Genomic DNA, 26571 nt, shown 5'->3' with positions numbered 1-26571 from the left:
TATAGAACAGTGAGAGTAATACAAATGGTTCTTGTGCTTGGTGACGCAGACGACTTCTCTCTGATAGAGAATATAAGATTTTATAAATCAAATCCTCATTTGAACCACTTTTAACATTTTTACTGGTTTTCTTATTAATTAATAAGTTAAATCATTGACACTTTCTTTTTATATATTTACCTTTTTAAAAAATTATTCTTTATTAGGACATACAGGGTTTTCACTGTAAAGCCATTACCAGTACAAAATAGCTAGGAAATGATACAAAACAGTATACAATCTAGGGTTAAATTTTATGGAGGGAAGAACAAAAATAGAGGAATGGGGAAGTCCTCTGTAGGTTGCTGTGGGAAATAATGACTAGTCAAACAAAAAAACATGATGCTTTAGTTTCAGGAAAAATTGCTAGAACCTACTCTGTCAATAAAAATTCTACTGTATTAGGAAGGTGACAACAACTGATTTTTCACTGTTCCTTTAGTCCTCACGACAATGACATTTGTCAGATATTGGGAGGAAATTTGGTTATGCTCCATGCATTGACCTTAGGCTGTTACATTTATGTCCAGTTATGACTCTGTTCTGGCTGTACAGGTAGTTTTTTATTTTGTTAATTTAACTTTTTCTACACATATAATGTGTCACTGAATTTGTAAAACCTCTTTGGAAAGGCTCTCTGTTCACATGGAATCCTTTTTCTGATAGAGAGATAAAGGGTTTACACTCTCACTTTTCTTTTTCAACTCAGTGGTGTTTATTGGATGCTAACTAAATGAATTGCATGGGCTGGGTGCTAAGGGAGATTGAAAAGAAACACATGCATAAAAGTTCATATAGATAGCCAAGTTCTCTTCTCACAATGTTCTTATTGAGTTGGTGGTGTTGATGGCACAGGTAATATTATTGAACTCTCCACTTTATAGGAAATCAAGACAGAGGGACACTGCTTGGCTTGGCTGAAACCACAGGTGGAATAAGCAGTGGAGGTGGGACTAGGACCCAGGGCTTCTGATTCCCAGCAGCATCCACTTCCCTACCAAAAATATACTTCTCTCAACTATTGCAAGTAACTTGAGGGGCTCCCACATTCGGGGTGATTCTCAGTGGAAGGCTCCTCTTCTCATGATCTGAGGAAAAGGGAAAAATGTCCATCCCTTCCTCGGGATCCCAGTTTCAGTTGCATATTTCAGGAGTGATTTGAGCCTCCTTGATTTAACACTGGGTCCCAGAGCCTTTATGTTTATTTGTTGTTGTTGTTTTCCATGATGACTCTCAAGGTATCTTGGTTTCCCAACCATCCTGTGGGAGAGAATGGGGCAAAGCTGGAGTCACTCTCCCAGCCAGGCCCCTCTGCCACTGGGCTGGCCCAGGAATCTTGGAGAGTCCGGAGACAGCCTCTGTGTGCTCCAGTACCCACAGTCCTTGGCCGTTGCCTGCTTTTCTCTGCAGGAATAACGCCCAGCACTTCCGGCTCAGGCACCCTCTTGCTGAAGGACTTTCCTTGGGCAGCAGCTCAGACTTCACTCTTGCTTCTTCTGGGACTTCTGCTGGCTGCTCTTGGTTTCATCTGGAAGCTTCGCCAGGAGAAAGAGCGAGAATGCTGGACCAAAGGTAAAGCAATCAGAAGACCGAGGCAGTGAGGTCCAAAGAAGACTGTGGCAAAGGGATTGGACAGAGGGGAAGGGAGAGGACAAGGACGAAGAGGATTAAGGGGATTTGAAGGTGAGGTTTTTAATTCAGTCCTTCCTCCCTCAAAACCAGCAACCCTACTCGTTATTTCCCTCACCCTGTGACGCTGACCGTGCCCTAGCTTTCCTAGTTCTAGGACAGCTCACAGGACTCACTGCACACATGATGCAGGAAGGGGTCTCCCCGAGGCCCTTTCCACGTAAACCTGGCTCGTCTCTTGTGGACGGTACTGATTTATTTCTTGTCCTTTCGCAGAGAAACTCCAAAGAGAGCTCCGTAAGTTCTGTGCTTCCCTCTCCTGTGTATACGATTTGAGACTCTCTCATGTGCCATTTATCTCACGAGGTTTCTTTGTCCTACTTCAGGCTGGAGAAAAGCCCAGAAAGTGGATGGTGAGTAAATTGGATTTTTTCTTTTTCCTCTAAGACTTTATGTGCTTCACTTAATAGGTGCCTTTCTCCTGATTCTTTCCCCTGAGGCCTTGCTTACTCTTACACTATCTGGACTTACGCCATAGAATCCCAATAGTTCTGTTCATACCTCATGGATGTCCCAAAGGTTTTTCTTCTTTTTTTTCTCTTTGGCTGCATTGGGTCTTCGTTGCGGAGCGCGGGGTTCTTATTGCACCGGCTTCTCTTGTTTCAGCGCTCGGGCTTCTGAGGTTGCCACACGCGGGCTTAGTTGCTCGTTAGTTGCTCCGCGGCAAGTAGGGATCTTCTCGGACCAGGGCTCGAACCCGTGTTCCCTGCATTGGCAGGCAGATTCTTAACCACTGCGCCACCAGGGAAGTTCCCCAAAGGTGTTCAAACCTGTGGCCAAAACTGAACTCCATCTCCTTTGCTGTCAACTTGCCCTTCCTCCTGGACCCCCTGCTGCACAATGCTGCCAGCACCCACCCACCCAAGGAGCCTCCTCTCCTCCCCTCAGGGCAAGTCCTATTACTGCTTAGCCCAGGACCCCTTCTGAGGCATAGAATACCTCCCCCAGTTTTTCTTCTTTTAACACAGATCCCTGGGATTAGGTTACCAAGACCCTTCTCTTAACAGCAAGCTGCTTCCATTCCCCCAAGAGCTGCTGCTGCCTTTTTCCTTTTAAGACTTTTAGTATAAATAAATATTAGGAAACAGACAAGAAATCTGAAAAACAACCAGCATAAGCAAGACATTGTTTCTGAAAAGTTTACCATTGTCTAGAGTTTCAAAGTAGACTTGCTAAAATAGAAACCCAATTACGTTCCTCTCAAGTCCCAAACCTTCTGTGGCTTCCCATTGCCTTCTGCGGTCTTACTGGGGTGGGGGGTGCTATGGACATTTGTAATCCTAAAAGGATTTTCAATATTTTTTTTGAAAAATTGTCTTAATGTTAATTTTAATCAAAACAAACACAACCTAAGCAGATCCTATATCACCTGGTTAACATCCTTGTAATCAGTTATTGCTGAGTGGTTCCAGTTTCCAAGCTAACTGCTATGTTCATAATTGCATTAGTGACAAAGGAACTCCCTAATGACAGATTTTAACTTTTAATGCTACATTTTTTAATTGGCTCCCTCAGGACTTTGAAGGTATATTTTCAGATGTATTTGAAAATTAATCTTTGCCTAACCAGGGTTCTTACCTAACTCAGTTGAAGAAACACTACACGAAAAGGTAAAGTCCAGTCTGTGCACTTTTTAACCCCGCAATGCAGTCACTCGATGGTCCAGTCCTACTTCTGCTCCATCCCTGGACACTCCCTGACACACACCACCCTACACTGGCCTGACCACACCACCTGCAGTGCCCCAAATCCATCATTCGGTTTCCTACTTCTGTGCCCATTTCCTCTGCCTGTTCACCACACCTGGTTGGCCTTGTTTATTCTACTCATTCAGACAAACTGGGACAGGCTTCTTAACCTCTCTGAAGTTCTATTTTTCCCACCCAGAAATTGATTTAATTACAACTACTACTTTGAGCAGATGTTAGAAAATGAGATAAAGGTGTGGAGGACACCCAGTACAGACGTAGCACGTAGCTAAGTTCAGTGAACATTAGCTGTGATCCTTCATCACCACATCCTTTCCCCACATCTCTGAAGGTAATGCAACCTCAGAGAGAAAGAGGAGGGGGAGTTGCCAAACTTCCTGCCCCATGACCTGCATCTGCCCTTTCTAATCTGTTTATTCTGATTTCAACAGAGCAGATGTCTTTTTTCCTTTCTGAGGCTATTTTCCCATTCTCATCCTAGACCCCTCACTTTCCAGCTTCCCTCAGGGATTCCCTATTCATTTCATTCATTCATTCATCAACTCAGCAAAGATCCATGACTATTAACTATGTGCCAGTTACTCTTCTAAGTGCCCAGGGCACAGAAATGAACACCACAGAACTTTCCCATTCACAAAGAACCTACCTTCCAGTGGAAGAAGACAGAAAAAAAAAGAAATAGTAAAATATACAGTTTGGCACACGTTAGTATGTACTCAGGAGATAACAGAATATTGCATTGGAAGGTATAGTTTAAAATAGGGTGATGCATTGTACACCTTGAACTTACAAAATATTGTACATCAACTATATTTCAATTTAAAAAATTAACCGCGATGAAGAGTGGTCCCCGCTTGCCGCAATTGGAGAAAGCCCACGCACAGAAACAAGGACCCAACACAGCCAAAAGTAAATAAATAAATTTATAAAAAAATTAAAATTAAAATAAAATAGGGTGATGATGAAGTAGGGGAGCAAGCCACAGGAATAGCTGGGGGAAAAGCATTCCAATAAGGGAGAAGCAGTGCCAAAGCCCAGAGGCAGAAGCACACTGGTTTGTTTGAAGAGTAGCAAAGGAGCCAGGGTAGCCAGAGGGCGGGGAGTGACCAGGAGAATCAGAAGGGGTGGGATCAGAGGGGCCTGGAGGGCCAGACCACACACGCCTCGAAAGTCATCATGCTGGCCTTGGTTTTGCCCCTGAGAGAGGAGCCACCAGTGAGTGTTGAGCTGAGGAGGAACTGAGCTTGACTTAACATTTTGAGAAGTTACTTTAGATGCTAAACTGAGACTGCGCTGGGGGGGAAAGTGGGGAGGCTAGGAGGGGCAGGATAGAAGCCTGAAGACCAGCTGGGAGCTGCTGCAGAGATCAAGGGGAGAAATGAGGATGGCTTATACCGAGAGGGAGTGTTGGAAGTGGTGAGAAGGGGTCAGTGCTGGATTTATTTTAAAAATAGAGTAAGAAGGCCTTGCTGATAGACTTCAATGTGGCGTGCAAATAAAGGAGTGGATCAAGGAGGACGCCAAGGTCCAAGGTCTAAGAAGCTGTAAAGATGGAATTGCCATTTTCTGCGATAAGAAACCGAGAGAGAAACAGGTAGTGGGAGCAAGGGGAGTAGTAGCACGGAATGGAAAGGTGCAAGAGGGTATTAGTGATCCAATGGAGATGCAGAGTAGGCAGTTGGATAACCAAGTGTGCAGTCCATACAGGAGGTCAGGGCTAGAAATATAACTTACTCTTTTTGCTCCTCTGGATCTTTTTCTTTTTCTGGTGACCTTGCATAACTTAAAATGCCTTTTTCTAGATTAAAAAATTGTATTAATTGGAGTATAGTTTGTTTACAAAATTGTGTTAGTTTCAGGTGTGCAGCATGGCCATTCAGTATTTTTGCAGGTGTTATTCTAAGTCCTCCCCAGATAACTTAAGTAGCAAGTGTTAGTCTGATCTCCAACCTACAGATGAAGAAACAGGAACATTGAATAGTTAATTGAACTGGCTTTGGGTTTCATGGCTAATGTGTTGTGGCTAATAACATATTGGGATCGACAGAAGAGCCGTGAGCTAATAGCCAATAAGACACAGGGCCCAGAACACACTAGCAGCTCCCCAGGTGAAGGTACAAAAAAATGTGTGGGAGTCCCTAATCACAGCAAGAGGTGACATATTAGCTATGAAAAAGAGATGCTCCCTGTGGAGACTAACTAAATAAAAGAGACAGATTTCCAGGCAGCTGGCCATCCTTCCTGCATGCAGGACAGTAAACTAGGTCATGGAAAAGATGCAGGAGAAGACGAGGTCAGGTGCCTGACCGTGGGAATGAGTGAAGCATGATCACAGTGAGGAAAGGAGTGAATCCAGCAGAGTTCTGTCCTGTGTCCAGGGCTGTGTCCTGTGTCCAGGGCTGTGTCCTGTGTCCTGTGTCCCAAGCAACGGCAGCCTTCACATGAGTTTGCAGAAGCTGGTGCCTTTCAGCCACTAAGGCACAAAGCCGTCTAATTTGGGGAATGAGGAAAGATGAGTAAAGAGCTCCCCGTGGCGTCCAAGTCCATGCTTAGGAACCAAGAAGGGGAAATAGAAGAGTGCATTTCGTCCAGCCTCCCTCTTCCTAGACACTGTCCTTGTGAGGAACATGAGGGAAATAGCCAGACAAGTGCTCGAGATGAGGGAAGAGGACGCCAAGGACGGGAAAGAGAGGCAGCCAGAACACAGAAAGGGCCAAGAAATGTATGGCTCTGGCCACAGAGCGCTCACCTCTCTTTTTTCTATTGCAGATCGGAGAACAGCTTGGTCCTATTCTGGCGAGCGGCTGTCTAATTCTTATGGCCTCAGGCCCAGGACTCCATAAAAGAAGATCTTAGTTGTCTTTCTCCATCTTCCAGCTCCAAATAGTGGCCTGGCTGGGCGGGCAATGAATGGAGACCCAGGGAGAATCCACATAGCATCAAGACCAGGTGCTGCCCAATCTCAGTTCAGCACCTGCACCTACTGCCTTTCCAGCAGTTTCGACTGTTTTTTTTTCTTTTCTCTTCTTAAAGTGCTGCTCATCCACTTTCTCTCTTGGGTTTTTCTACTCTTCAATATCTTTAGCATCATGGACCTGAGGGTACAACTAGAAAGGCTTCATTCAAAAGACGGTCAGTCTCTAGTGGGTTATGTGCATCTTAGAGGAGATCTGGCGACTCTGTCCACCTAAGCTCCTCTCCCCTCAGAGCAGAGGTGCCACTTGGTACCCAGTTCCCCCATGGAGAATCCTAGAAAGAGGAGGGATAAATAAAACCTAGTAAATTGTTTTTCAAAATTGCTAACGTTTATTGAGCAGCTACTACGTGCACCAGAAGCAGCTCTGAGTGCTTAACGTATATTCTTCCATTTATGGATCCTCACAACAGCCCTAAGAGTTAAGTGCTATTATTATGCCCATTTACAGCGGAAGAAATTAATCCACAGAGACGGCAAAAACCTTGGCTTCAAATCACACATCCAGGAAGTGGTGACACTGGGATACAAGCCCAAGGAGTCTGGTCCCGCCGGCTATGCTCCCTCCCCTCATTATGTGACGTAGGGTTGTAATAGATCTGCTCTGATCCCTTATCCTTAACATGAAGGAGGCTCAGTAATTTCAAATAACTGGTTCAACTGAAAGACTTTCTCTTTGAAGTGATATTGTTTGTTTCTTTCTTTATCTCAAGACTGAGTTCCTTGACAGGGCATGGCCTGTGTTTTACCATCTGGGAGTGCTCGGTATCTAGGACATGGAAGAAATGTCCACAGAAACAGTATATGCAGGGAACTGACTTTGGGTCATGGCTTGTATTCGTCAGGGTAGGCTAACTGTTGCAACAAACAGCCCCAGCAGCTCATTAGGTAAACACAATGAAAGTGTACTTCTCCATCTCCTCAGTGTTCAGGACAGATCATATGGGGATGCGGGAGCTTTGCTCGACATGGACCCAGGGCCTCACTCTACTCCGTACTGAGCCAGCAAATGGCAGAAAAAGGAGTGGAAATAATGTGCAGAAGGTTTCTCATCGGCCAGGCCTGAAGTAGCCAACTCTTCTCCTGGATACGCAAGGGAGGCTGGGAAATGTCGTCTAGCTTTGTCCCCAGGAGGAAAAGGAACCAATGTTTGGTGACAGGTAAAAGTTTCTCCCATATGACTCTTCTAAGCTAGGAGATTCAGGGAAAGTCTATTAAAGACGGGTATTGATGAGATCAGATATTTTACGCAGTTGGCCATAAAGCTCTGGCCAAGTGGTCCTCCACGCAGTCTCCTGGGGCTTCAGGATGGCAGAGAGGCATGGCTGAAGGCTGCCCGTGGGACCTTCCCCAGGCCTTCATTCTGCAAGTATTATTGAGCACCAGTTGTGAGGCAGTATCTGACAATGCTAGACAGTGGGGATGCAAAGATGAACAAACATAGTCTCTACCTTTTGGGGTCCTAGTCTAGCAGAGGAGAGAAACGTGAAATAAACAATAATAGTGCAGTGACATGAGAGGGGGTTGTACAAAATGCTGTGGGAGATGAGAGAAATGTGATTGGCCACTCCCTGCTCCTGGGGTCCAGGAACCTCCGGATTTGGGGAATCTGGATTTTCTCCTCCTTGTAAGTTTCTGAGCTCTCCTAGTAGCTCTTTGAAGCTTGTTCTTGAGGACATTTGGGGGAGATACTTACCACTCCAGCTATTTTGTAGAGGAAGCAAGGGAACTTCATGGGTTAGAACCAGCTCCTTTTCCCCCTCTTCCCAGTCACTGAGGGCCCTGGGATGCCAGAGATGACAGGCCTCTCTTCTCTCTCGCTCTTTCCGCAGCTCATGTGACTCTGGATCCAGACGCTGCCTACTCTGAACTCTTTCTGTCTGAAGATCACCGAAGTGTTAGGCGGAGAAAATCGTGGCAGCATCTCCCAAAAAAACCTGAGAGCTTTTCTTTTGAGCCTTATGTGCTGGGCCACGAGTCCTTCTCTTCGGGGAGACATTACTGGGAGGCGGAAGTGGGTGACAGGACTTACTGGGAGCTGGGGGTTTGTGAGGAAAACATAGAAAGGATGTGGGGGAATCACAGAGTCACCTCAGAATGGGTTCTGGGCCATGGAACTCTATGCTGGGAAGTACCAGGCCCTCACCTCCCCTCGGACTGTCCTCCCCCTGAGCGAGGCCCCCAGCCGGGTGGGGATGTTCTCAGACTATGAGGCTGGGGATGTCTCCTTCCATAGTGTGGCCGATGGGTCCCACATGTACACTTTCCCCCAGGCCGCCTTCTCTGGGCCTCTTCGGCCTTCCTTCTGCCTCTGATTCTATCACCCAAACCCTCTGACTATCTGCCACTGAGGCCATCTGTCTCCAGACTTTCTCTCGGTTAAACGTCCAGGGGAGAACTTGGCACTGGGGTTGAGGTGCCGTATTTCTGGGGACAACGCCCCCAAGGCTCCAGCTGAGCCAGCAGTGGAGGCTGAGCCCCTCTGACCTTTGCTGCAGATAAAGACTAGGGACAGTTTATAATTCTCCAAGGCTGAGTGGTGCAGAGGCCAAGAAAGGACAATGCGACCCTACAGAATCTTGTCAAGAGAGTCTGTCTGGTGTTGCCATCCCAGCTGGAAACTGAAAAGGGAACCCCAAAAGGAAGCAGAGACAAGATACTTTGGGTGGAGAGTGATCTCTGATCTTGAGCTCCTTGTCATTAATGTCTGCATAATAGAACGGCAGGAAGCTGGATCTGGATGGGCCTTGGCTGTCTTCTGAGTCTTTTCATACAAAGACATTATTTCATTTTGACGCATATACAACCCAGGGAGAGACTGAATAAAGTGCACAGAGAAAAGTCACTTCTCCAGATCACCCTGGTGCTCTGGGAATCGATGCTGCCTTCAACATTCTTACATCTAATGCCAATCATAGCACCTCCAAGAGTCCAGTCATTCTTTATAAAGCAACTGCAATGGTCCTTTCAGTGACACTTTTCACCCCAGATCCAAGATTTCTTTTCCAGTTTGTGAATTTGTTTACCGCTCCTTTCCCTAAATATCTTCCTACCTTTAGAATATTTTACTTCATCAACAGTTAAGTGCACATTCTTTAACTTTTTTCTATGCTTATACAAATACACACACACACACACACATACACACACAGTTTTTCTAATGAAAATCGAACCTTGTTATATTTGTCCCACGATATGCTTCTTTTACTTAACACCAAATCTTAAATACAAATCTTATATTATTCATAATCAACGTGGTTTTCTTTCTTCCCTGTTACAAATAATGCTACTATAAACATCTTTGTATGTAAATCGTTTTGCACAGCTCTGGTCACTTCCACGGAATAAATTTCCAAACTGCATTTGTCATTAGGATAAATTCTTGAAAGTACAATTGCCATACAAAAGGGACTTGAAATATTATTAGGTACAGGGCTACCTATTTCCTGCAAAAGAAGTATCTGCCTACAGTTTGGTATCTATCAGGCTCATTTTCCTAAAGTCAACAGTAGAAGCCCGCCCTTCGGTTTTGCATTCCTTCAGCTTCAAACCCAGCCATCTCATCATCCTCAAAGGACAATCCAATCTATCAACCTTAAGAAGGAGGACCAAATCTACCTTTTACTGCACATACGTTTGTTTGTTTTTTTTTGTTTTTTTGCGGTACGCAGGCCTCTCACTGTTGTGGCCTCTCCCGTTGCGGAGCACAGGCTCCAGACGCGCAGGTTCAGCGGCCATGGCTCACGGGCCTAGCCGCTCCGGACCGGGGCACAAACCCGTGTCCCCCGCATCGGCAGGCGGACTCTCAACCACTGCGCCACCAGGGAAGCCCTACTGCACATACATTTTTATGTCTTAATCTCTATGAAGCATGGTTGTAAGCAAATTGCCTGAATGATCTCATTTCATCCTCACAACAATAACCCAAAAGACAGGTGCTGTTATTACCCTTATTTTACATATAGGACAACTAAGGCACAGAGAGGTTAAGTGATTGGCCCAAGGTCACACAGCTGGTTAAGTTCACCCAGGCAACCTGGCCTCCAAGTCTATGGTTTACCCATTCCAATATTAACTGCAGTGCCTGATACCTACTAGACTGTAGGTTCTCAATAATAGTGTGCTGAATCAATGAATTCTTTCCTGCAAATGAATTCTTTCCTGCTCCATTTTATATGCATTTCTCTCCCCAGGCTTTATGTAAAGGTCTGGATGAGAAGTGGATCTGGAGCCTATTTCTTTGGAAACCATAAAGTTAAGAGGTACAAAATGTTGTGCCTAGAAACCCCTTCTCTGAAGTTTAGCATCTAGGCTTGAAATCAAGTTTGCTTCTCTGTGTCAGAGTAGGTTGGACCCTCCAGACAAGCGGGGAATATTTCATCCTCATTGATATGATTTCCAGCAGCAAAGCTTTTTGACAGACTGTGAATTTTAAAAACGAAATTTCCCAGTGAGTCAGAAAGCAGGAAGCACTCAGAGAAGGGTTTTGCAGCTGCAACATGACCTTGAGAGAAATACTATTTCCTGTTAAGTATGGAGTTGGCTTTATCAGGCATGTCGGTTGTCCCAGCCTGATGACCAGGAGGGCAGATTTTTACTTTCTGAGCTGACTTATATCTTCTCACCTCTCTGTGATATCATGCCCACTCTTCGATTTTATTTTATTTATTTTATTTTATTTCTGAACTCAATCCCATGCCTTTCCTCAGTTTCCTTTATAAGTGGTTTTATGCCTGCCCTTCTTCATGTGATTTGGGGGCCTAAATCCTACAGGTCCTCAAGAACCTCAAGTCCCTTCTTGTGGTATCAGCAGAGAAAGGAGCATTTCTCTGAGTAGGTGCCAGGGAAGGGACAAAAGGGACCTGAGGCACTGCTGCTTGTCCCTGCCCGAGGTTGTTCCTGAGAGGCAGTCCTGGAGCCCTCCTGCTTACACATAGCCTGTTGGAGGTAGCCCTGACTTTTAGTAAGAGTGGCCAGGTACCTGGGGCCAGACCATCAATGTCTTTGGGGATGGCTGGGCATTTAGGAGCTAGGGATAGCCAGATAAAAATAACCCCCTGATCATTTTAGAACATATAACTTAAAGATACTCCTACATTTATATTTCAGACATAGCATTGGTGCCTCAAGCATTTCAGAACTATGCTCTACCTGATTGGCCTGCTGAAGTCTCCAAGGGAAAGTGCTGGTGTTTGTAACTTACTTTAGAAGGTACCAAATAAATCAATAAATATTGGAATAAGTAATAAATAAGGATGGATAGGGGTGTGAACAGAAGGATAGATTATAATGAAGCAAGTATAGTAAAATGTTCACTGTAGAGTCTAGACCATAGGTGCATTAGACGTTCACTGAAAAATTCTTGCAACTTTGCTATCAGTTTGAAAAGTTTCAAGATAAAGTGTTGATAAGTGGGCACTGGGGAGGGATGAATTGTATTTTGCTGCTGATGATAGTGACCAGAAGTACTTCTGGCTCAAATAAAACAAGATTTATTTTCCTTTCACGTAAAGTGAATTCAGAGGGCAGCTGTCCAGAGCTGGTCCAGCAGCTCAGAGATGCATCCACGCCCCAGCCTCCTTCTGTCTTTATTCTCTGCCCTCTCAGCATGTAGTTTCCATTCTCAAGGTTGCCTCATGGTCACAAGTTGGTCACTGCACTCCAGCTCCAAAGACCATGTTCTAGGCAAGAGGAAGAAAGAGGTAGAAGATCGTAGACCTGTCTTGAGAAACAACCCAACAACTTCCGCCTTCAAATCATTGGCTTAGGGCTTCCCTGGTGGCGCAGTGGTTGAGAGTCCGCCTGCCGATGCAGGGGACACGGGTTCGTGCCCCGGTCCGGGAAGATCCCACATGCCGCGGAGCGGCTGGGCCCGTGAGCCATGGCCGCTGAGCCTGCGCTTCCGGAGCCTGTGCTCCGCAACGGGAGAGGCCACAGCAGTGAGAGGCCCGCGTACTGCAAAAAAGAAAAAAAAAAAATCATTGGCTCAAACTTAGTCCCTTGGCCTCTCTTATCTATAAGGATGGGCACATTGCACTACTCCCCAAAATTCGGTTTGAGTACTAAGAAGCAGGGACCTTTTGCCTCATTGGAAATGAGAAAGCAAGGTGGGTCACCACCAGCTCTACTGGAGCCATCTGAGAAAATTTGGCCAGGGTTGTCTTGCCGTGTTTGCTCAAACCCTCACAGTCTGATCCAGAAATACTGCCTCAATATGGGCTACCAGTATTCCATCAGGATGTGAGGTGTGTAGGTTTTATTAAGCTGGACTCCATGAGCTTCCTTGAATGGGCCATCCAAGACATCTACCTTACCACAGAAAGAATGCTAGCTCTTTGTACATTACAAAATGAACAACAACAAAAAAAAAACAGGAAATAGAGCTTGCACAAGCAACCAGCCATCTCCACCACAGAGCCTAAATTCAAACTGTTGTAATATAATTAAATTCTGGGAATTCCCTGGAGGTCCAGTGGTTGGGATTCCATGCTTTCACTGCTGTGGGCTTGGGTTCAATCCCTGGTCGGGGGAAAAAAAAAAAAGGAAAATACACACACACACACACACACACACACACACACACACACACAGTTGGTTCAGGTTTTTTCCATAATATCTTACAGAAAAACCCGAACAAACTTTTTGGCCAGGCCAATATATAATTAAATTCCATCAGCCAAGTCATATCAAAGTCCTTTGAGCTTTAATCATTGTCTCAAGAGGCAAATAAATTGTCTTGGGAGGCTCTAGGCCACAGGTAAGACCACTTTGTCCCAAAGACCCCTTATAGAAACAGTATCCACAGACTATCCAGAATCTAACCTCGGAAAATACAGAATCCTGCTGGCAGAGTAGAAAGAAATACGCGTGAAAATACAAACGTAGCACAAATAAGGCTCAGAAGGTGAATGAGGCTTCTGAGCAACACCCCAAATAAGAATTTTTCTGAAAAATGTAAAACATGCCAATCGGTCACCGGCAACACTGCTTTGGGAAATCTGAAAATTATGTTATTTGGTGATGGATCCGAGACCTGAATTTCAGAGGTGCTAAAAAAGGTGGAGTGGGTCTGGTTTTCTGTTCATACTCTCATTTGGCTCTGTTGTAAAAGATAAATCCTCCGCCACGTGCCTGTGTACATGCAAACAGATGTCAGCAAATAGCCACAGAAACATTTTAATTAATGCACATCTTCCTCTCTTCACATGTTAAAATCTTTTATTTCGTTACTCAGTAAATCTTTTCTGATATAAAATAAATCTATTATCATATAGAAGATGTAAAACAGGTATATATAATGAAAGACTGATTATACACATACATATACATAAGTGGTTCAATTAGGAAAACACAGAGTGACACAGTGTGAGAATTAGGCTGGAATTTTTCTTCACCGTGTACAATCCAATACAGTTTCAGTTTTCATTTTAAACTTCCTCACTGGTTTCTGCCCAGCAACTGATGAGAAACACCCCTCTGAGCCAATCCAAAAACTAATTCTTCCACAGAATGACCCTGTTACTGCTTTTCATAGTGAGCAGGCATATTTCTTTTTCCTTTCTTCCAGGTAACAGAGCCTCTATTGATTACCTTTATTCTGAGGGCTGTGATTTTCAGATGGGATAGCCAAGAGGTAAGTGTGGGAAAATGGGTAAAAGCCAGGGCCACGAGCCCTAGAGGGAGAGAGGCTGAAGAGCTGAGAGTGGGCCCCCAGGGAGGCCCTCAACCAGAGAAAGGGATTGGTGCTTGTGTGTGAGGATGAGGGGGTGGAGGCAGCAGGACTATGCAAAGGCTAAAGACCTGAATTGGAAAATGTAAGGGAAGGAGACAACGTGAACGAAAAAACTTGCCAACTGCACGTTCTTAGGCGCTTACTGTGGTCAGAAAGGAGCAAAGGACTCTTATCTCTCTTAGTCATCTCTGGGAATCTGTTCTAAGAGATTTTAAAAAGAGATGTGCCTTAAAGATTTATATGTAAAGCTGTGCATTACAGAATTATTTGCAATTACAAAAATCTGAACCAAGCTACATATACAAGAGTTGGAGAATGGATACAAACACACTGTCCAATCATAAAAGGGATTTTCATATAGTCATTAGGAATCATATTTTTAATAAAGAGTTTTTATTTCTAATTGTAACAAAACTGGATCGAATTTGGACATTTAAATTGTATCTACATTTTGCAGTTGTAGATCTTACTTATGATGAACCGCTTTAAACATGAATGTTTGTGTTAATACCTGATTTTTTTTTTTAGGAGTAATTTCTACAAGTGGAATTTCTGGGTCAAATTATAATTTTGACAATTTTCAGGCATTTAGTATATATCTATGGCCAAAATACTTCCAGAAATAGTTATATTCCCATGAAGCAAAGTATATGATTACCATCACAGATTATTTAAATTTTATTCCTTCATATTTTTCTCCATTTTGAAGTTGTCTATAATCAGGAACAAAACCCAATAAATATCCTAAAAAAATTAGTGAAAATATATTCCTCACTCTGAGGACAGCACTGAAATTGTTACCTATATAATAATAATACTGTCCTCTCTCTAGCAGCTTAGGGAGTAGTTTTGAAGAGCAGAGGATATGGTGAAAGGCAGTCTTTTGTCTGAGAGTTGTCCGGGTTTCAGGCAGGCTCCAGGAAATACCCAGCAGCACAGATTTCTGCTCCCGGCTCCTCTTCAACCCACCCACCCGCCTCTGCGGGCCTTGTCTTCAAAGGCAGTTCCCGGTGCACGTATCACGACAGCAGGTACTATGAATGCGGGCCTCATGCTGGTTTGTTTTGGGGGGATTGGTGTGAAGAGTTGGTATTTTATTTTTATTTATTTATTTATTGACATACAGTTGATTTACAGGAGTCGGTATTTTCTGAACAACTAATATGTTACAGTCACAATAATTATTTGTAACAATTTTTAATTGTTAAGTAAAACGTGAAAACTTTTAAAATTGAAAACATTCAAACAATTTTCAAAGTATAGGGGGCAAAGGACAAGTGTCTCTCACTCAATCTCTGATTTTCATTTTAGCATGTAGCCCTTCAGAACTCTTTTAAGGTAATCCCATAAAAATGTATATACAAATTTATAGCTTTGTTGTTGTTTTTTAATAGTATCATTAGTATTTTTCTGCAGTGTTCTTTTTGTTTAATATATCTTGATTATCTGAGTTAGTGACTGTAAATCACTCTTAACTGCCATATCGAATTCCCTCATACAGATGAGCCTTTATTTAACTAACCAGTCTCCTGTTAGTGGTTAGAGTGGCTGGTTAGGTTGTTTATCTTTTTTTTTTTTTTTTCCTTTTAAAAATAATGCTTCAGTGTCATCCTTACACATAATTCTCTCTGCACCCATGCAAGTGCTTTGTTGGACCAGATATCTGGAAGGGAAATTGCTGAGCCAATTATGTACGTTCTAAAGTTCCTTTAGAACTTTAAACAAGTTTCACAATGTTTTATGAGTAACTGAAGTTCAGATAGGTTTTGTCACATGATTGAGATCACAAAGGTCGTGAATCATAGTGCCATGACTTACCTCCCACACCCTTTTTATTTCCAACACCTAACCTGTAGTGGGTCTGGCACACAGTGAGTGCTCAATAAACGTTTGTTGAATGAATGAAAACACACGGGTGAGACCTGGTCTTATTCCTAACTCTCCCATTCACTTGCCTTGGGATTAAGAAGTGGTAGGTTCATAGGAGTTCCCTGGCGGTCCAGTGGTTAGGTTTGGGCACTTTCACTGCCGTGGCCTGGATTCAGTCCCTGGTCGGGGAACTGAGATCCTGTAAACTGTGCAGCTTGGCCAAAATTAAAAAAAAGAAGTGGTAGGTTCAGCCTCTGGGTGACCCAGGGAATCTGCCAGGATCTTGACCAGAGTCTGATGGAAGAGTGATTTGAACTTGGTGATGGCCATGGGTTGGGGCCTAGAGGAGACGGCAGTGTTGCTCCTCAGACAGGCACCCTGAGTCATTTGTTGGCATACCATTCCATCTGACGTTTTCAGGGAAGGAAAGAATACATGATGGGAGAAGGGAGGGGGCTACTTCTCGAGTTCTCAGTCCTGTCTTGGAGTAATCCACCTAGGCCGACTCTCAGGGTCTCTACTATTTAGGGATGCAGCCAACTCTGGGGTGGCTGGGATGGAAGCCGAGTTAGAACTCCAGCTAGAATCAAGCCTGGCTAGTTGGCAAGGGCCACACACTTCCCTTAACACAAAAGTTCACAGTGATCCCACAGACCATGCCTAAAAGGATGTAAAGGTGCTTTTCTGAGCCAAGATACATTTGGAAACATTGGTCTGGGACTGGGGAGTTGCGGGGCCCTGCCTCTGAGCTGGAAGAACGCCAGCACTGCATAGAGGTCTGAGCTGTGTTGGGCTGCTGTGTGCTTCTCGGTTGACATATTTGCCCCTTCTGTGCAAGTGCACATACATCTCCGCCCCTAAAAGGCGCTTCTCTAGCAGTGCAAAGACCAAGGTAGGAAAATTATCCATTGCTGGTGAGCCCAGAAGCAGGCCATCTGCCGAGGAGCGTTGGTGAACACATGAGGAAAGGGAAGAAAGGAAAGGAATCACTTCCTTTCCAGAAATGTTTCTCCCCCAAAGAACAGGTGTTTCTCCCCCAAAGAACAATTTTTGGGGGGCCACGCATGGGATTAGCTCCCCAACCAGGGATCGAACCCAGCAGTGAAAGCGCAGAGTACTAACCACTGGACCGCCAGGGAATTCCCAGAACAATTGTGAAAAGAGTGCGTTAAGGCACATCAAGTTGCAACACTTGCATGTCCAGGACAGGCTTGCTCCTTGAAACCACTTTATTGAAAAATAGGAACAAACACATTAATATAGGCAAGGCCCAGCGGGACCACAAGAGGCCAAGCTCTGCTCTCTAAGCCAGACCAAAAGAGCACTGTCATTATGGAGAAAAACATTTATCCTCATAAATTCTCCGCCTCCCCTCCTCTCCATCCATTAATTGGATGACCACCAACTAATCTGATCATCTAAAGTGAACTAAAATGCTAGTGAGTATTGATGGTTTAATATGTAACTCCTCATCCATTCACTCATTCAACAAATATTTACTGAGGTTTCCATGTGAACCACCACCATGCTACAGGCTTCTTACACATCAGGAAACAAAACAGACCAATATCATTGTTTTGTGGAGCTTACATTCTAGCAGGTGGAGACACACGATAAATGTATGAAATGTTCAGTGGTGAAAATTCAATGGGAAAAAGAGAGCAGATTCAGGGGGGTGGGAGCAGTTTGCCATAATTCTGTGGTCAGAGAAGGTCCCATAGAGGAACTGACTTTAAAGCAAAGATTTGAAGGAGGCAAGAGAGTGAGCTTGTGAATATGCAGGGAAGAGGGTTCCAGGTAGAGGGAAGAGTTGAGGTCAACGTCCTCTGTCATGTCCTGGTCAAGGAGCGGCAGGAAGGGCAGTGTGGCCAGAGCAGAGACAGGGAGAGTACGGGAGATGAAATGAGGAGTGCAGGTCCTGGAGGACCATGCCAGCCACTGGAAGGACGTCAGCATCTGCTCTGAGTGAAATGGGAGCCACTGGAAAGTGCTGAGCAGAGGAGTGACAGGATGTGACTCAAGGAATGTTCTGGATGTTGTGTTGAGACTGTAGGGGATACAAGCAGAATCAGGGGACCCAGAGAGGAAGGTCCGGTATTAATCAGAGTGTGATGGTGGAGGCTTGGACCTGGCGTAGCTGGGGAAGTGCGGGCACGGGTAAAGATTCTGAATATGTTCAGACAGCAGAGCCAAGGATTTCCTGATGGGTTAGGGTTACTGTCTGTACACTTAGCATACATACTTTTACGGGAGATTTCCCATATTGGAACGCAAAGGTGAAGAGACTCCCAAGCAGACATTTTGGCAGAGGAAGATCTTGGGTCATCACCCTAGTGATCCTGTGTTTCGCCCTGAGTTGGCCCTGTTGAGGTGAAGAATTCTGCGTGGAAACCTCAGAATTCCACGCAGAATTATCCATCTTCTTCCAGGCCGTATTTCTGCCTGACTCCTTGACTCTCTCTATTTGCAGCACAGATGAAAATGGCGCCGTCCCTAGACTTCCGTCTGCCCCACCTCCTTGTCTGCATCATCTTGGTCCAGCTGCTCACCTCTTGCTCAGGTAGGGAACGATGCTGCTTTTATGTATCGGAAGCAGACAATTACCTGTTAGTGCCCAGTCAGAACCTTTGACTGTTCATTCCTGGAAGTCCCATCACAAACTGAAAGTACACATGCCATCAAGACAAATGTCCTTCTGTCAGGATCCTGTTCCTCTCTAGGTTTTTCTGCCTGAGACACCCCCTTACCATCATGGCCCCAACTCCCTCTCATGGAGTTTCCCCCTTTTGCTGACCAGCTCAGTTTGCTGTGATTGGACCCCCTGGGCCCATCCTGGCCATGGTGGGTGAAGACGCTGAGCTGCCCTGCCACCTGTTCCCGAAGATGAGCGCAGAGAACATGGAACTGACGTGGGTGAGATCCAGCCTCAGGCAGGTAGTTTTCATGTATGCACAAGGCAAGGAAGTAGAAGACAGACAGACAGCAGAGTATCGAGGGAGAACTGAGATTTTAAGAGATGGCATCACTGCAGGGAAGGCTGCTCTCCAAATTCACAGCGTCAGAGCCTCTGACAGTGGAAACTACCTGTGTTATTTCCAAGATGGCAACTTCTACGAAAAAGCCTTGGTGGAGCTGAAAGTTGCAGGTGAGCCTCCGGGTTTTGTTCTGAGTTCATTCCTCTGTGGGGCCTGGGGGCAGACACAGAGCTCATTCTCCAAATCCACCTCGCAGAGCTCCTGGTTGATCACCAGGTACTGCCTCCGCTGCCTTCCAACTTTGTTTATCTGAGGCCCTCGGGAAAGATGCAGGTCTTCCTCCAGGAAGACTCCCTCCTATACCCTATCATATCAAGTAGAGAACTCCCTCCTGCTGGTGGCCAGGGTCTAAGCTGGAAAGTGGAAGGTCGGGGATGAGAAGGATAAGAAAACATCTCCTCAGAGATGGTGCACAGTGGTTTGGGTTCAGCTGCATTCCCTGTGGCTTCTGGCGCCCCACCAGGTACACCCTGCTGTGAGCCCTGGGAGGCTGACCTGTAGGGACAGCGTCTGTACAGCAACTGTTCTCCAACCCGAGTTCCCAGGAACACCCCTGCAGTTGTACCAGTTGACTTTAATCCTTGTTGCAGGAGGGGGAGTCCATGCCATGTGGGAACTGGGGGTCTCAGGAAGAGACTGTTAGAGGAGACTTGGTACAGACTTTGGGCTTCTGTTAGGGGATTTGGGGCAGCGTTTATGGAAGTAGGCTTTGCTCTGGATTGGATGCTGTCAGGGAGGAGGGGAGTGTAATTCTGTGGGTGGGTATCTTCATAAATCTTACCCAGGAGGAAGACTAGAGTGAAGCTAAAGCTGGGACTGGTAAAGGAGCATCGTCACTCACGGCCAGGACAGGAGGATGTTTGGTCTTCGTTGTGTTTTGGACAGCGTTCGTGTTTTTCTCTATGTTCAGACATGATTGTTGTTGGCCTTGTTTTTGTCTTGACCCGTCACAGTGACAAAGGGCCCTTTGATGCTGACGTTCCATGAAATGGCTTGTGTTCCCCAGGAGAACACCAAGACCAGGCCCATGTCCAATGTCAAAGGTTGCATTTCTCTTTCTCAGAGCATTCCCTTGCACTGTGGCTTCTGGCTGAGTTTGGTCAATGGGGAGCCATAGCTGAAGATAGAGGAGGGGAGGAGGAGAGAAGTCCAGGTGCTTATGCCCCTGGCTTTCTCCCTGCAGGGCCACCTTTAGCTGGCTGCGTGCTCTTCCCAAAGATCACAGCTCCTCTTATTAAAGTCCTCTCTACATGACTCTCTCCTTTTAGGTCTTCAAAACGACTGTCTCCTTTTAGGTCTTCAAAACGGCTTCCTCTCCACCTCCCTTTGGGTTTAGGGGTGGGTGGTAACAGCTCTATTGTTCCTGGCCCTGGGCTATTGCTCTGCCCCATATAGTTTTCTCCTCACTAATGACCACCCTTTTGTAAACAGCTTCTTAATGAAACCCTACTTTAATTATCTAACGTGGATGCGCCATACAGTTCCCGCTGAGACCCTCACTGATACTGGAGGCTCCCAAGAATTGAGGCTCATTTGTCCCTTCCACAGCTCTGGGTTCGGATCTTCACATTGAAATGAAGGGCCATGAGGATGGAGGGATCCACCTGGGGTGCACATCCACCGGCTGGTATCCCCAGCCCCAAATACAGTGGAGAGATGCCAAGGGCCAGAACATGCCAGCTGTGGCAGCACCTCCAGCTACAGATGGAGTGGGCCTGTATGCAGTCACATCATCTCTAACGGTGAAAAGCAGCTCTGGAGAAGGGGTGTCCTGTATCATCAGAAATCCCCTCCTCAACCAGGAAAAGACAGCCCAGATTTCCATTGCAGGTCAGTACCCTGCTTAGCCTCAGGTATACTGAGCTGTGGCTATTGGAAGAAGAAAGATGTGAACACCTGGAACTAATATAATATTATAAGTCAATTATACTTCAATTTTTAAAATTCCATTAAATGCGCCTTAAAAGAGGCATATGTAAAATTTAATTTGTAGAAAATTTTAAAAAATGACAATTTAAACATTAACCAATTGAAATGTAGCATAGCCATATTAAAAAGAGAAAAGTATAAAAATAAATAAAATGAAATAAAAATGAATTTTAAAAAGGAAAAAAAGAAAAGAAAAAAGGAAGACGTGTGATTCTCTGTGCTGAGTTTGCAGTGAAAACGAGGCACTGAGCAGGGTTCCAGAGGTGCCTTCTTGCTCCGGGGATGTTTTTTTTTCCCCTGTTATAATGTCACAAGTATTTACTGAGCATTTCCTATGTGCCAGAAACTGTGACAGGCAATGGGAATTGGGGGAGAAGTGGTAAAGATCAAATCCTTAAGCAAAGACAAATGACAAAATGAGGGCAGGGGGAATATGTACAACTCATAATTTAGAGAAAGCACTAATCTCCTTAAAATATGAAACAAACCAGTAGAAAAAAAGCAAAGGATATGAATTATTCATTCACAGAAAAGGAATGACCTATGAAAGTGTCCAACCTCACTCAATAGAGAAATGTATATTAAAACATTTTCCACTTGTGAGACTGGCAACAAGATAAAACAAAACAGAACAGTGCTGGTTGATAAAACATTCTGATGGTAGGATTGTGGGGAGACAGTCACTTAGACATTTTTTGGTATACATAATTTGATATATTTTTGGTATGAATTGGCACAATTGCTATTGGGGGCAATATAGCAATATATATCCAAACTACCTACTTATTGATCCAAAATCCCACTTCTAGGAATTTATCTGACAGATATGCTTGCATGTGTAGAAAACTACCCATGTAAAAAGTTATTTCTTATGGCATTAACTATAAGAGCAAAAGGTTAGCGACTATGCAAATATCCATTAATGGGGAACTTTTATGCAATGGAATATTGCCCAGCTCTGAAAGGAAACACAGGCATTCTGCCTGTACTAATATGGAAAGATTTGCAAGATACAATGTGAACAGAACAAGCAAGACACAGAGCAGTTTATACAGAATGTTATCTTTGGAGTAAACAAGAAAAAATAAGAATACGTTTATATCTTTAAATTTAATATACTCTTGCATAGCACTCACTATGTGTTTATAATGCTTTATAAACATTAATTTAATGCTTTAACCTTATGAGTTAGGTTTTATTATTCTATTATTATTATTAATTTTATTATCACCCCCGTTTTACAGATGAGGACACCTGGAATAGAATGGTTAACTAATTAGTCCAAGGTCACACTGCTAGTCAGGTGGAGGAATCAGAATTTGAACCCAGGCCCCCCCAGCTCCCAAGTGCACATTCTTAGTCACCATACTAGGCTGATTAAATGAGTCTAATTAAAGGAGGCGGGCAGAGGAAGTGAAAAGGAGACTTGGGTGATGTTTTATGTTTTTTTAATTTGATATTTGAACCAAGTGAATATAACCTATTGTAAATTTTAATTAGAAAAAACTTGATTGCGACGCTCAAGTATCACATTTACATGTGAGAGGCAGACCTTTCGAGACAAGTAATGGTATTTGCTATTGCTATAACTACAAACCCTTACTAGGGTTTACTGCAGTCTTCCCTAAAGTTCCCTGAGAACTTAGGAAGAGAAAGATCATTTGACGGCAGGAGATAAACTCCACGAACCCTGTCCTGAGGGTGAGAGGCTGAGACTGTGTATCCCATTGCAGATCCCTTCTTCAGAAGGGCCCAGCTCTGGATCGATGTCTTCGCGGGGACGCTGCCTGTCTGTCTGCTGCTCCTCGCAGGGGCTGGTTACTTCCTGTGGCTACAGAGGAAAGAAAAGGAGGCTCTATTCATGGAGAAAGAGAGAGCAGAAGAGGAAAAAGAAACAGCACGGGCAGAAAAAGAGGAGGAACAAAGAATAAAAGGTATGTGACCGCGAGAGGGAATCTAAGGCCTGTGCCTACAGGAGGGAGCCGGACTACCTCTCTGCATCCCCATCCTGTGCACCCAACCCGGCACTAGGTCATTTTTAAGGTTTATATTCTAGAGGTCCTCCTCCTTCCATCCCCATAACAGTACTTTTTTTTTTTTTTCTGCTTCTTTTCCAGAGACACTCGAGTATGAACTCAGTAAGTTCTGATGCCCCCAGGGACCCAAGCTCATCTTCCTATCCCCCGCTGGGCCTCTTAATGACTCATCACCTTCTTCCATTGCAGAGTGGAGAAAGATCCAGTACATGGCTCGTGAGTGGCTCTGACATTTTCTCCAAATTCTCATCCAAGACTGTCTCTGCCTGAGTATTTTCCAGCCAGTTTCCTCAGCCACTAACTCTGCCCTGGGCTGAAGGAATGTTCCGGATCCTTTTTCCCAAGAAAAGAAATATGGGAGGCTGATTGGGGGGAAGTGGTTGTTGGGGAGAAAGGAGGAGAGAATCATGAGTGTTTTGTTTGGTTTTTTAATGGAGAAAGGGGCCTTCATTCCCCCTCCCTCCCGCCCCCGTAAGGAAGAGAGGGAAGGAGAGAGTTGAACGGCAGAGGGAGGAAGTAGGAAGGGTAGGTGGTCAAAAAGAAGGAGAGATGGGTGCAAAAGGAGGAGAAAGGAAATGACAGAGTTCAGTTGACGTGTCTGCCTTTCTTCCCTTGTAGGTGGGAAGAAGTCTCAGGCCTATCCTGGTGAGTGACCTGGATGTCCTCTGAGTTTCCTGGCTCATGTGTATAAGCATTCAAACCTTTTCCCTGCTGTGTGACGCATTGGCATTCCCAGTAGGAATACTCGGATCTAACCAAGAGGCTCATTTTCTGTGAGGAATACCACCCCTGCTTTTCTGCAGCCTCAGAGAGGCCCTTCAGATACAGCATCTGGGCACTTTCAGCCACTCCCCACCCAGCTGGCACACAAGCACGCAGCCTACTATAGCCTGGCCATGTCACCTGCAGCCCCAGCGTGATGAGGAAGTCCACCATTTTTGAGACCTTTTATGCCTAATCTGTCAGAGCTGTAGAGGAAGGAAGCTGGCTACTGGAAGAGACTGAAGGGACACAGAAAAGGCTTATTGAGGAGAATGGGTAAGGGAAAGATCAGAATTAATGACCTTTCCTTATTGTCCTTTCTTTCAGAGTGGAAGAAGGCCCTCTTCCAAGCTGGTGAGTGAATCACTATGTCCCCTAGGACAACAACCCGAGGGACCATATTCCCTTTTTCTTCTCCAAGTCTTGAGATTCTGGGACAAGTCCCCATGACTGGGAGAGTTCCAGGCAGATGACTTGAGGTCTCGATCTCAAGGCCGTGCCCATCTCCCATGCCCTGCCACTGAGAGCCCAGAGAACCAGGGAGAATTGCTCTCCTGGGCTTCTGTAGACCTTTATGGGAAGGAAGAGGCATCAGAGGTGGAGCTGAGGGGAAGGACAGGCAGAGCGAACTAATACTACAGGGAGAGCGAGGATGCAACGTGACCAAGGAGAGAGAGCAATGCTCAGAGATCTTGTCCTTTCCCAAGCTCCGTATGCCACCTCCTGCCGCTGTGTGTCCTCAGGTCACTTGATGTTTTGAGCTTCACTCTCCTCAATTTTAGACGATGATTGTAATTCCTATTTATGTGAGTTGAGGTAAAGACTAAATGAGCTCGTGAATGTGTATTTTGTCAAAAAAACAGCAAGAAAGAGATGGTATATTCAAAATGGGTGGTTGAAGAGGGTTTAAAGAAGGAACTATTTACAAAGGCAAAAAAGAGAGTAAAGGGAAACCGACAAAGGAACATTCTGTCCCCCAGGACTCACAACAGTGGGGAGCTGTCACCACCCCTGGGCCTGAAGAGATAGGGAGAGGGTGCAGCACAGAGCAAGCTATAGCTCAAGGAGAGGGCTGCCTGAGAAGAGGCGTCCTTTTGTTAGAGCATCACCATCTGAAGCTGGCAGGGAAGAAAGGGGGAAGAGTAAATGTTGTGCCTCTCTTCTTTCTCCTTCCAGTCTTCAGCTAGTACCTCCCCTTGGCCAAATCCAGCAGGTGACCAGAGGCAAGAGAACCCAGGGACACTGTCCATAGAGGACAGATTCCCGGGGCCCAGAAGAGGGTGGAGCAAGATGGAGAGTGGGTCTGGGAGCACATAAAGCCCCCAACATGGCCCTTAGCACAGAAAAGGCCTGGCAGCTTTTATAAGATCAGGCCACTTCCTCCATGCCCAGCCCTGAGCCAAATACACAACATGTGTTGTCTTCCTACCCTAGAGATTAGTATTTTTATCCCCATTTTTCAGTTAAGAAAGTTGAGGCTTAAAGATATTATATAGCTTAAGTCTATGGGAAAAGAGAAAAGGAAAAGACATTCAGTTCATGAGCAGTAGTGCAAGGATTGAAATTTAAACCTATGTGCCTATGAAGCACAGGTGGGCAGAGTCATTTTGGGGAGGGAAACAGGAAAAAGGCAGAAGGAAAGAGCCAGCTCCAGGTGTCAGTTAAGAAGACCCTGACCCTCATCACCCTCCTCTTTCCCACTGAACTTAAGACCCCTGATGGCTTTCTTTTGGTATTGCTAAGGGGGTCACATTTAGGGCAGGTTGGGGACACCCAGCTCTGGACTTGGGTTTCTTCAACCAGACCCAGGCCTTGAGGGCTGAGGCTCTGAGATCTAGGAACAATGGCTGACCCATGACCCCATCCCCAAACTTTCTGCAGCGGATGTGATATTGGATCCGAACACAGCAAACCCCATCCTGCTTGTTTCTGATGACCAGAGGAGCCTGCAGCGAGCAGACAAACGACAGAATCTGCCAGACAACCCCAAGAGATTTGATTGGCATTACTGTGTGCTTGGCTGCAAGAGCTTCACGTCAGGGAGACACTACTGGGAGGTAGAGGTTGGGGACAGGAAAGAGTGGCACGTCGGGGTGTGCAGGGAGAACGTGGAGAGAAAACGTTGGATTAAAATGACACCCGAGAATGGCTTCTGGACTATGGGGCTGTCTGATGGGAATGACTATCGGGCTCTCACTGACCCCCGGACCAAACTGACAATTGCCAACCCTCCTCAAAAAGTGGGGATTTTCCTGGACTACGAGACTGGTGAGGTCTCCTTCTACAACGCCGCGGATGGATCGCATGTGTACACCTTCCCGCACACCTCCTTCTCTGGGCCTCTGTGGCCCGTTTTCAGGATTTTGACCTTGGAGCCCACTGCCTTGACCATTTGCCCAGCATTGACAGGAGTGGGGCGTTCCAGTGTTCCTGACCTAGAGCCTGACCTTTCTCTGGAGACCCCCGTGGCCCTGGACTCAGCTGATGAGAATGGGGAGCCTCAGGCTGAAGTAACGTCCTTGCTTCTCCCTGTCCAGCCTGAAGCTGAGGGCCTCTTCCCTACCAGCAACAAATCACAACCGTAAAATACCAGAGGCACACACTGTGTGAAGCACTTCACTAGTATTAATACAATTATTTATTCCATATGGACAGTTGAGTTTGATACTGCTTTATTGTCTCCTTTATATGGAGAAAGAAACCAGGGTGCAGAAAAGTGAATTCACTTCCCAAAGGTCACTCAGCTAGTAAATGACAGCTGTGATTTGAATATAAAACATTTACGGATGATGTAAGT

General features: G+C 45.2%; 1 protein-coding gene across 4 annotated transcripts; it reads left to right on the top strand.

Annotated features, from left to right (window-relative positions):
- Nucleotides 1–1953: 1953 nt before the first annotated feature.
- On the top strand, nt 1954–26571 carry BTN3A3 (butyrophilin subfamily 3 member A3). 4 transcript variants are annotated; one of them, XM_082847184.1, is made up of 13 exons: nt 1954–1965; nt 2055–2081; nt 13979–14044; nt 15053–15174; nt 18483–18572; nt 18810–19157; nt 20596–20877; nt 22710–22910; nt 23094–23114; nt 23202–23228; nt 23631–23657; nt 24102–24128; nt 25656–26571. In XM_082847184.1, the coding sequence occupies exons 5-13, from the start codon at nt 18488–18490 to the stop codon at nt 26357–26359; spliced, it is 1722 nt and encodes a 573-aa protein (XP_082703310.1). In that variant the 5' UTR covers nt 1954–1965; nt 2055–2081; nt 13979–14044; nt 15053–15174; nt 18483–18487; the 3' UTR covers nt 26360–26571. The 4 variants fall into 4 exon arrangements, with proteins under 4 accessions (XP_082703310.1, XP_082703307.1, XP_082703309.1 ...); XM_082847181.1 differs by lacking the exon at nt 1954–1965 and having other exon boundaries at nt 2012–2081; nt 14979–15174; XM_082847183.1 differs by lacking the exons at nt 1954–1965; nt 2055–2081 and having other exon boundaries at nt 13944–14044.

This window comes from Leucopleurus acutus (genome assembly GCF_964270905.1).
Source record: "Leucopleurus acutus genome assembly, chromosome: 10".
NCBI classification, from domain to species: domain Eukaryota; kingdom Metazoa; phylum Chordata; class Mammalia; order Artiodactyla; family Delphinidae; genus Leucopleurus; species Leucopleurus acutus.
Note: the sequence above shows the minus strand (reverse complement) of the source record. Positions and strands in the feature narration are given on the sequence as shown.